The 11,869-nt window shown below is 41.1% G+C and overlaps 1 protein-coding gene across 1 annotated transcript; it reads left to right on the forward strand.

Annotated features, from left to right (window-relative positions):
- The first annotated feature begins 468 nt into the window (after window positions 1-468).
- LOC130490489 (vomeronasal type-2 receptor 26-like) lies at window positions 469-7,806 on the forward strand. The gene is made up of 6 exons (XM_056864315.1): window positions 469-674; window positions 1,543-1,834; window positions 2,973-3,827; window positions 5,545-5,772; window positions 6,429-6,555; window positions 6,896-7,806. The coding sequence occupies exons 1-6, from the start codon at window positions 469-471 to the stop codon at window positions 7,804-7,806; spliced, it is 2,619 nt and encodes an 872-aa protein (XP_056720293.1).
- Window positions 7,807-11,869: the final 4,063 nt, after the last annotated feature.

Consider the following 11,869-nt stretch of genomic DNA (forward strand, 5'->3'; position numbering starts at 1 on the left):
ATGAATCCAGATGTTTATTTCCTCTGATGGTAGTCTGGAGGTTTTAATTGATAATATTATTTTTCTTTTGAAAATTACTGCTCTTCAGTTAAAGGGGAGACACAACAACCAGGCATAAAAGAGAATATCCAACATTACATCCATCCCCCTATAATTATCCAAAGGACAGTAATTCTGAGACTTGTTGTATCCCCTGTGGCATGCTAGTGAACAGTAATTAAGCTAAAAATTTATATAAATATATCCCCATAAAATTCAGAAGTATGGTGAAGGACTAGGGTCAGACAGGTTTTTGATCCTGTGTGTTTTATACTCTGCATCAGCCTGGGACTGGCTATTTTCTTTCTTTCTGGACTATTAGGAAGTAAACCTTGCAATGGACTGAAACTAAATGAATGAATGCCCGAGTCATAGTGCTGCAGATGCAGATAAGGGATTCTATGTTCAGAGGGAACATTTCCCCTCAGGATGTGGGTATTAGCAGTGCTGCAGCTTTCTATTGTGTGTAGGGCTCATGCTGGTAAATGTGGTCTCTTGGATCCCCAGCCTACTGTTCACAGATATTATCAATCAGGAGATCTCATCGTTGGAAGCATCGCTTCACACACCATCTTCCACAGCAGTCTGAAGGACTTCAGTGAACAGCCTTCCCAGTCGCTATCTGAAGATTTTGTGTAAGGAATTGCAATTGCTTCTGTCGACATGTAATGTGGATGACCACAGCCAAACAAGTCATGATTCTGAGTCTTTTAGGACACATTTTGGTCATCCTCACCTAAACCATAACATCCCCATGTAAATTCCACTCCCCTATTATCACAGCTTCCTCTTGAAGTGCTTCCATTTCTGTGTTTTGGCTTCAAACGGGTACATTTTCTGAGTTCTTCAGTCCCAGAGTTTCCTTTCCCCTCCAATCCTTTTAGTTTTAGTTTGGGACCCTGCAGACAGGACCTTGGCCTTATTTACAGTGATACATGTTGCCTGACACTGGCATTGCGGTTTGAATTTGTGAGCCATTATGGGAATGATTTCTGTCTGAAAAGCAGGATAAAAATGAACGAAATAAAGAAACAAAACTTCATATGGGTATTGAACTGTCACCTACTCTTTTTTTCTACTGCCACCCCCCTCATTTAGCATGTCAATAGTTTGCCTATTTTGTTCCTCTGTAATCCAATCTATTGTTCTGACCTAGATGGCTCAGCATAGCCCGATCTCATCAGATCTTGGCTGCTAAGAAGGGTCAACCCTGGTTAGGATTTGGATGGGAGACCACCAAGGAATATCAGGGTCGCTATGCAGAAACAGGCAATGGCAAACCACTTCTGTTAGTCTCTTGCCTTGAAAACCCCATAAGGGGTCACCATAAATTGGCTGCTGTTTGACGGCACTTTACACACACACAATCCAATCTATATTAAGGATTGTCCCATAAAGTACAAGCTAAAACCATTATCAATAAAACTGACTATACAACTGAATGGTGATGATTTTACAAAGTGCAGAATAGGTTTGTGACACAAAATGCAAATCTTATTCTAGTGCAGAAACTAATAACTACCAGCACATCCTGGCCTTGGTGTTTGCTATAAAGGAAATCAATGAAAATTCCCAGATATTACCCAATGTCACCATCGGAATCCATATCTACGATGGCTATTTGAAAGCAAGGTGGACTTATCATGCTGCAATGCAACTTCTTTCCACAAGGAACAGATTTGTCCCCAACTACAAGTGTGACTTCCAGGACAATATCATTGCAGTCATTGGAGGACTTCACTCTAAAACCTCTCTGCACATAGCAAATGTTGTGAGCACCTACAAGTTTCCACAGGTAGGATATATATACTGAGTATGGAAACTTACAAATGATTTACATGTTATCTTTTTTTCAGGTATGAAATGTGTTGTTTAGAAATAATTAGGGTCCATTGAAAGCAATCAGACAGACCTGTGTGTGCCTCTGTGCAGGGCCGGATTTAGGTTTGATGAGGCCCTAAGCTATTGAAGGTAATGGGGCCCTTTATATGTCCAGCTGTCCCTTGTCAACAACAAATTGTTGCTCTTTTTTGTGTTGAATATATGCTATATAGTAATTTATGCAGAATGTAGGCACCCTATATATAGAAATGAGCAAACAAGTGATATTTTAGTGAGCAGGCTAGCAGGCGGGGCCCATTACTTACATCATAGGAGCCTACACAACACAAAACACTGTTGCTGTATGCAGGTTTTATTTTATTTGTTTTTTTATCTTACATTTTGGAAATGTACATCCAGTTGTTTTTTTCCTTTAAATTTTTTTGGGGGGCCCAAGAGAGTGGGGCCCTAAGCTATAGCTTGTTTAGCTTATATGTAAATCCGGCACTGCCTCTGTGTGTGTATTGCTAGCAAAAGGGGAGGGGCAGTGTCTCAGTGGTAGAGCATCTGCTTGGCATGTAGAAGGTCCCAGGTTCAATGTTCGGCATCTTCAGTTAAAGGGACTAGGCAAGTAGGTGATGTGAAAGACCTCTGCCTGAGACCCTGGAGAGCCACTGCTGGTTAGAGTAGACAATACTGACTTTGTTGGAACAAGGTCTGATTCCGTATATGGCAGCTTCATGTGTTTATGTGTGTTTAAATCCAGATCACGTCCTGCTGAGGACAGAAAGCAGGTTCCAAAGGAACAATATCAGAAAAATGCAAACATAATTTCCCTTTTGAAATCTGAATCACAATAGTCCAAGCCTTGTCTGCCCCTCACTTTGCTCCCCATTGCTGAGCAAGTTCACTCATTCTTCTGAAACAGGCACTACTTGCAAAGTGCCTCAAAAATCTCTAGTGTCCTCTTGATCTCTAGGATCTGTTTCACGAGAATGTGGACACAACACAACTGTCTGGGGATACACTGGTCTGACTTGTGTATACACATACACAAAGATATTTTGTATTTTGAAACAAACTCCCCCCCCCTCTTCTTCCCTCTAATTTAGCTCTTGTACGGATTTGCTCCAAGGATGGATGATAAAAACCAAGCTCTTTCCTTCTACCAGATGGTCCCAAATGAAGCCCTGCAGTACGCAGGGATTCTCCAGTTACTTCTCCATTTCAAGTGGACATGGATTGGATTCATCGCTGATAACAGCGAGAATGGAGAAAGATTTGTGCAAAAGATGATTCCAGGGTTTTCCCAAAGTGGCATTTGTTTTGCCTTCATAGGTATATATTACAATTTGGGCTTCGATGATGATTTACGTGGAACTTTAAACTGGATGGTGGAAGTGCACAATAAATTGGTGAACTGCACAGCCAGTGCAGTGGTCTTCTATGGAGAAGCTGATTCCATGATCAATTTCAGGTGGCTGCTGTATCTGCCCACACTACAATATGCAGTACAAAACCCCAGAGGTCAAGTGTGGGTTCTGACAGCTCAAATGGACTTTACATCACTTCACTACCAAAGAAGGTGGGGTATTCAAGGCATTCACGGTGCTCTATCTTTCGCAGTTCACTCCAATAAACTACCGGGATTCCAACATTTTCTTCGCAGCAGAAACCATTTAAGTGCAAAAGAAGATGGTTTCATCAGAGCCTTCTGGGCACAAGCTTTCAGTTGTGTATTTCCAGATTCAATTTCAGACAAGATGGATGAGGATCTCTGTTCTGGAGAGGAGATGTTAGAGAATCTTCCTGGGCCTGTGTTTGAAATGCACATGACTGGCCACAGCTACAGCATCTACAATGCTGTCTATGTCATCGCCCATGCATTGCATGCCATGTATTCATCCAAATCCAAGAGCAGAACAATGGGAGAGAGAAGGAAACTTCAGAATGACCAGCCATGGCAGGTGGTAGCTTGAATAAGTCATTGTGTGTATGTGTGTGTGGGGTGGGATCCATGGTGTGTGTGATGGAGTAATGTTACTCAATGTGATTGCATACACAAGGCTGGAGGGACAGTTGTTTCCACACCAGCGTTGCTGGTTCGGTTCCTATGCCATTGCAAGTTACATATGAAATGGCTTTGGGAAAATATCAGCTTTGTGGATTAAAGGACAAGCTCCAGAGTTGTTAGAAAACTGTTTTCCTGGCTTTTCAGCATTCATCTGAAGAAGTGTTGGTTTTTATATGCCGACTTTCTCTACCACTTAAGGGAGACTCAAACTGGCTTACAATCACCTTCCCCTTCCCACAACAGACACCCTGTGAGGTGGGTGGGGCTGAGAGTGTGTGACTGGCTGAAGGTCACCCAGCTGGCTTCGTGTGTAGGAGTGGGGAAACCAACCCGGTTCTCCAGATCAGAATCCACTGCTCCAAACCACTGCTCTTAACCACTACACCACGCTGGCTCTCTTTTTGTTGTCTTTGAACACCCTGGGAAAACTACATGTCACAGGAACCCAACCCTTGTGCCTGTGCCTTAGAAGCATTCCAGGTACTGAGGAAGGGGAACAGGAGGAGGGAGGGAGAGTTCTTTCTTCCCATTCTGCTACCACTGCCCTGACCAACTCAGTGGCTTCATAAGTGGGTGGGTGATACAGAAATGAGAGGGACTATTTTTTCCCCTCTGGTTCATATTTTAAGGTGGGGTCAAAAGGATTGGTCTACAATATGCACCCTGAGTTGAAGGCAAGCTTTACAAGTCACCAAAACGACTGCATTATGAACTTCGGCCAAATCACTTGTATGGGTCCTTTGTGCGTAGATTCTGAAACGAGCAAGCAAGGAAATGGAAGCCATGAACTCTCTTGTTAGTGTATAACCAGAATGATAACACTCTCAGTGGCAAATATGTTGATCACAATAGCCATACAATGATGGTGTTGTTTTGAAATGTTATTCTAAAATCCACGAGTTTGGAACATCATACATAGTTAATGAATCATACATTTCCGTCTATTGTAGAACAATATGTCCAATACCCAAAGTTCCTCAAAAGGTGCTTCCCTAAATGGGTACCCATCTTTCTGAAGGAGACTGATTATTATATCATTGTTATTCAATTGATGTGATACCAACTAGTTGTTTGCTTACTAGATATAAAATAGATATAACGTAAACGATAAACTTGCAAGGACTCAAAAAATCCATTAACCACTATACGTGCAGACTTCCATTTTAAGGAAAGCAAATAATTGCATTCTGCAGAGGGGAATATTCACATAAAAAGTCTATATTATTAGCATATTACCACTGTGAAATAGCAGTTTTTGTATCAATGTCACAACATATTCTATCAAATTAACTGAAATTTTATTGAAAACTTTTAGAAAATTTTGAAGATAAATACAAAGTTCTGAGAGGAGCTTACAGTTGGTTTTAATATTTTAGAATATGCTTGTGACCAGGGGAAAATTTTACATTACATACATCCAATGCAGATGTGTCTGTCTCAGCTACATCATTTCAATGCAATCATAAGCAGAAATATAACCTTATAAAACCCTTGAGTACATTGGACTTAGTAGAGGATGTCACTGCAAAAGATATAGGGAGAGAAGTGAAAGGAAAAGAGGTGGGACTTGTATTGTTTGTTACAAACTTTTGTTTCCTTTCTCGATCTAGCTCCATCACTTTCTGAGATGTGTCTCATTTAACAACAGTGCTGGAGACAAGATTTCCTTTGACCAGTATGGGGGGTTAGAAGCAGGATTTGATGTTGTCAACTGGGTCACCTTCCCCAATCAGTCTTTTGTTAGAGTGAATGTTGGCAAAATGGATCCCCATGCTCCTTCACTCCAAGCACTCGCCATTAGCAAGGAACTGATTGTATGGCACAGCTGGTTTAATCAGGTATGACTTGGGACACAGAAACCTTTTGAGAAGACCTCATGAACAACAAATCACTGAAATTACAGTGAGATGTGCAGGACAAGGTTGTTATCATGCATGTAAGATTGCATTATGGAGGTCAAAGCTCCATGTTCTTTTTCTACTATGGACAAAAAGGGTAATATTTAACCCAACCTGAAGCTTATAAGAATTACTGACAGGTGTTAAGAATATATGAATATGTGTATTTAGTTCAAATTCTTTTCATGGGAAGACCATGTTCCTTCGGCCAATTTTTTAAAAAGCAAGTTTTTTATTTTTGTTAAATTTTTGGCATGTTAATTGTATGTTTACATGATATTTCATTTGACACCATTTTATCCCATTTATATGCAACTGGAAAAGCAGTCGTTTTAATGGCAATAGTTCTACTGAATTTAATTTGTATGGCCAGTACAATCTTATTCCAATTGCAGAGAATCCATAAAAACCTAAACTTCCAAATCAGGAGATCCAGTAACATTCCTAATTAGGGTTCATTAGATGGTGTTTTCATTGCTGGAAGTTCTTAAGAATAGAAATAGCAACTACTTATTGGATGCTTTGTTCTTTTCTGAATTGTAAGGATTCTAAGCTTTCTCTTCTGAAGATTAACATTCTCCTCTTTTGTTGATTAGGTACAACCCCTTTCTTTATGTAATGATAAATGCCACCCTGGTTATAGCAAGAAAATAAAGGAAGGAGAGCCATTCTGTTGCTATGATTGTGTTCCATGTCCAGAAGGAAAGGTGTCTGATCGAGAGGGTGAGACTTCATTTACTTACCAAAAATATTGTCAGGAATCCAGGAAATCAGACATGCAAGATAATGCAGACATTGAAGCTATTGGGTCATATCTCCCACATGATCTTTCCTTAGAATTTGAAATGTGGAGTTGGATCCAGTCAATTTTTCCATTGGTGAAAAATGAAGGATGAGGATGGGTCCCCTTTGACAATCCACAATGGCTATACTGAGGATCATGGGGCCTACATTTGGGATGGGAGTTGTAGTAAGGAGAAGGGCTGAGTCGATTAAGCAGGAAAGCTGACTGGATTTCACCCATGTTCACTGGTTCATGATTGTACAACAACTTTCTTTTCAGATACAGTGGACTGTTTTTTATGCCCAGATTATCATTATCCAAACAAGGACCGGAATTTATGTATCTCCAAGGTTTTAAGCTTCTTGTCTTATGAAGAACCACTGGGAATCTGTTTAGCCTTTATTGCTCTGTTATTTTCTTTGGTTACAGCTCTGGTATTAGGGATGTTCATGAAGCATCATGACACTCCCATTGTCAAAGCCAACAACAGGAGCCTCACTTACATACTTCTTCTCTCCCTCCTGCTCTGCTTCCTCTCTCCTTTGCTATTTATTGGCCAACCAGTAAAGATGGCATGTCTCCTTCGCCAGTCTGTGTTTGGTATTAGCTTCTCAATGGCCATCGCTTCTGTGCTGGCAAAGACCATTATGGTGGTCTTGGCTTTCAAGACTACGAAGCCAGGATCCAGGATGAGGCAGTGGGTAGGAAAAAGATTGACCAACTCCATTGTTCTTGTGTGTTCCCTTATTCAAACAGGCATTTGTGCAGGGTGGCTGGCAGCCTCTCCACCATTCCCTGATGCTGACATACACTTAATGACTAAAGAAATAGTCCTGGAATGTAATGAAGGATCACCTACCATGTTTTACTGTGTTATTGGCTATATGGGTTTCCTGGCCACGGTCAGCTTCACTGTGGCATTCCTTGCCAGAAAATTACCTGACAGTTTCAATGAAGCCAAATTTATCACTTTTAGTATGTTGGTCTTCTGTACTGTTTGGCTGTCCTTTGTTCCAGCCTACCTGAGCACCAAAGGAAAATACATGGTGGCTGTGGAGATCTTCTCTATCTTAGCCTCTGGGGCTGGTCTTTTGGGATGCATCTTTGCCCCCAAATGCTACATTATTCTACTGAAGCCCGAGATGAATAACAAGGAATGGATTGTAAGGGACAGGCATTGTAGAAGATAAACATTCCTTCAGATGGTTTCTACAGACTTCTGGATCATTTTCAAGAGCAGGCTTACATAGATCATGTCAATCATTTAGTCTCAAGATTACAGAAGCATTGAACATCATGGACAATTCCACAGAGGTCAGAAAAGGAGAGAATTTCTGTGCCCAGTATAACTGACAAAGTGCATTATATACCACTATAATTGCCTGATCTAACAAATGTATTCAAGTAGATTTAGGCTTTCAAAGGGCACTTTCACACATGCTGAATAATGCACTTTCAATCCACTTTCAATGTACGTTGAAGCTGGATTTTACTGTGTGAAATGGCAAAGTCCTCTTGGAAATGAGTGTTAAGGTGGATTGAAAGTGGATTGAAAGTGATTCAATATGTGTGAAAGTGCCCAGAGAGTGACTGCCCCAAGTTAACTCTGCAAGCTCCTCAGCAGAACAGGAATTTGAACTCAGATCTTCTGGATCCTGGTCTGGCATTCTAATCATTACAGAACAGTGGCGTATCAAATGGGCATGTATGTGCAATCTGACTAGATGAGATTCTGCAGCTAAAATAGGATCCCTGCTCCCTCAGACAGCTCAAGGGTTCAACCCCCTATTCCAAGGAACTTTGGAGAATTTTCCAGTCTGAGAGGCCATACTAACAAATGATGGCTCCAAACCCCATTACCTTTCACACAGGTCTTTTTTTTGGGGGGGGGGGGCTTAGTCAAGCATAAACCTTGTTTTCATTACAAAGACTGAAACAGATGAAGTGTGAACTGTTGGGCATGTGCAAAGTGCATTTCCTTCCCCGTCTGGGTAGTGCTGTGAATGCTGGAAAGAGAAATAAATGACTACCGACAATGAAAAACCTTTGTTAAAAATAAGACCACAGGCACAGACAAATAGTGACCGTTAGGTAGAACCAAAATAAATGACCGGCACATTAGTCAGGATTTGCATTATGCAGAAAGGAACGGATGAATCTGAGTTTTTACATGTGCCTATATACAGTCAAATTCACATATTTTAAAATAAAGAACATTTACCATTGACTTGTCCTCATTTTACATTATGAAATAATGATGTTTAACTTAATTACATGCATACACAATGCCTTGGCTGACTTGGTTCAGGATTTCTATCCTTTATATTCTTAGAGATAACAGGGGTCTCCAACCTTGATGAACCTCTGGATACATTTGGAATTTTGAAAACATAGCAGTAGGCAACAGAATGGCTCCTAAGAGGGTAGGACCAATCACTAAATGGCTGCCATGAGGGCTGCATCCAATCACAAAATGTTGGGAGGCTCCATAAAATGTTAGGAGGTTTGAAAGCAAGCATGCTCCCATGATGGAGGCAGCTTCCCAATGGTTGATCCCTGCAGACACAAAGGTGATGCCTCCCTGGCTCTTCTGAAGCATCTCCTGGACTGGTCCAGTGCTGTGGACTAAAACTAGGACTGGCTCTTTGCTTCAAGGAAGATATCCTTTGGGCAAGAAACAGTTGGGCACCAGGAAACAGATGGGTGACTGCCATGTCAGCAATGGGTACCATGTTGAGGATCAACAAAGTACTGTTTGTGTGTGAAAACTGAAGAATCCCTGCTGATAACTTGTAGACCTACTCTCCCCTCTCATAGATTTCCCTCCTTTCGTCTATCTAGGTATAGAGTAGGGCTGCCTGGAGATTTCCCGCTATTACAATTGATCTCCAGACAATCAAGATCAGTTCCCCTGGAGAAAATGGCTTCTTTGGAGGGTGGACACCATGGCATTGTACCCTGATGAGGTCCCTCCCCTCCCCAAACCCTACCCTCCCAGGCTCCACCCCCAAAATCTCCAGGTATTTTCCAACCCAGAAATGGCAATCTTAGGATAGAGCAAAAAGGCTATTAAGAAAATGTGCCTCTGTCTTCTTGCAATGGGTATGAAGGCATTGGGAAGACATCAAGCTAAAGAAAAGAAATCAATTTCCTTCAATAAAGTAAATCCAGGGGAAAAAAGGAATCCTATTCTTAAGCAGAGCAGTGCTATAACCCAAGACTTTGATTTCTTCTCTGACTTCAGTCCAAGGACTTTAATTGCTGGTGCTCTTTTTTTTGCTAATAGGGGCATAATACTTCTGTTCAGATAAGACCAATGCATATTATTTAGCAATGTTGTAAGGGAAAAACAGAATCTCCTGCAATTACCAATCCACCTGTAATCAATTCTGCTGCTTGGTAACTCTCAGGTGGAGCTCCAGCCAGCAATATGAAAAACCGTGAAGGATAATATAAATATACCCCATTCTGAACTGGAGCAATAGACCAGAGACAGGTGAGATTCCATCAGTGTCAAATTTGACATCTTATATTTTATACTCTAATACCAGGGACTAGTTCTCTATTAAGCTCTGTTCTCTATTAAGCCTATAGAAGTCCGTGGTCATTCAAGGAAGGACATTGTAATCACAGAGACTGTCGTGACAGTCTTGTAGATACAAACAAGGCAAGCTGTGTCTAGAGAGCCTCCCCCCCCTCAGAATGAGGATAGTAGCAGCAGTGGTATTACTGATGCTCCTTCACATGGTTTGCAGTGATTCTCTTTTGAAATGTGGGTTCCGGTATCCCCAACCTACCCTTCACAAGTATCAGCAGTCAGGAGATCTCATCTTTGGTGGCATTGCTTCCCTGATCATTTTCCACTCTGGCCCAAATTCTTTCAACCAACAACCTCTTCAAACATTGCAAAAGAATTTCATGTAAGGAACTGCTATTTTTCCATGTGATGCATTGTTTTATCTAGCAAACCAATGATATGAGAAGGCTTCAGCTCCAGTGATACATTTAGTAGCTCCCATAGTTAGAGTTTAAACTAGACTTTAATGCTGATGTGGATGTGGACAGAATGGAGTGGGTGCACAGGAGAGCTATAAGGATGACCAGGGGCCTGGACACCAAGCCCTACGGGGAAAGACTGAGGGCCTTGGGAATGTTTAGTCTGGAGAAGAGGAGGTTGAGGGGGGACATGATTGCTCTCTTTAAGCATTTGAAGAGCTGTCACTTAAAGGAGGACAGGGGGCTGTTCCTGTTGGCAGCAGAGAATAGGACTTGTGATAATGGGTTTAAATTATGGACAGAAAGGTACTTGCTGGATATTAGGGAAAACTGTTTTACAATAAGAGTTGTTCAACAGTGGAATCAGCTTCTGAGGGAGATGGTGAGCTCCACCTCACTGGCAGTCTTTAAGCAGTGGCTGGACAAACACTTGTCAGGGATGCCCTAGGCTGATGCTACATTAAGCTGGAGGTTGGACTAGGTGGCCTATATGGCACCTTCCAACACTACGATTCTATGATTCTACCCCCATTATTTTATTCTATAGTGCTTTTCAAAAGGATCAAAATCAATCCCCAACCTTTTAAAAATTTCCCCAGAAAAGTCATTGCATTCTGTACTTACTAGAGTACAAAAGAGTAGGAAAGAGTGGGGTAGAATCTATGTTGAAATTCCATGCTTTGTGTGGGACCAGAAAGTTCTGCCCAAGGACTTGTAGCTTCAGAATCAGAATTTCTTAGATTGTGCTGCAAGCAACAATAATACAAGCAAGAAAAGAATTCAATAATGAGCCTTTTCTTATGCAAAAGTCCCTTAGGATGTCCTGATTTGGGTGGGACCAGAAAAAAAATGAAAACTTTATGAAACAATACAGAATGCATGCAGACTTTGAAACAACATTTGGCTTCCTTTTATGGCATTATTGGTTGCCTACATTTCCTTTCTCACCCTATTTTCAGATGTTTCCACTATCAAATTCCTACCATAATGTTTTCAGATGCCAAATGTATAACTTATCTGTTGCCTTTGATTTATGGTAGATTCCTTGTTTAGATCCTGGTTGATGATCCTGGATGAAAGGTTCTTCACATTAAATGCAATATATAAATACCAGTGTTGTTGTGTTATTATTAATTTTATTTATAACCCAATTTCTTCCCAGCCAAAACCAGGCTCAGAACAGCTAATGTAGAATATTCATGGAACAATGGCAATATTGTTAGCAAGTGCTAGAAATATCCTTCTGACATAACCTCC

Source organism: Euleptes europaea, chromosome 18, assembly GCF_029931775.1.
Source record: "Euleptes europaea isolate rEulEur1 chromosome 18, rEulEur1.hap1, whole genome shotgun sequence".
Taxonomy (NCBI): domain Eukaryota; kingdom Metazoa; phylum Chordata; class Lepidosauria; order Squamata; family Sphaerodactylidae; genus Euleptes; species Euleptes europaea.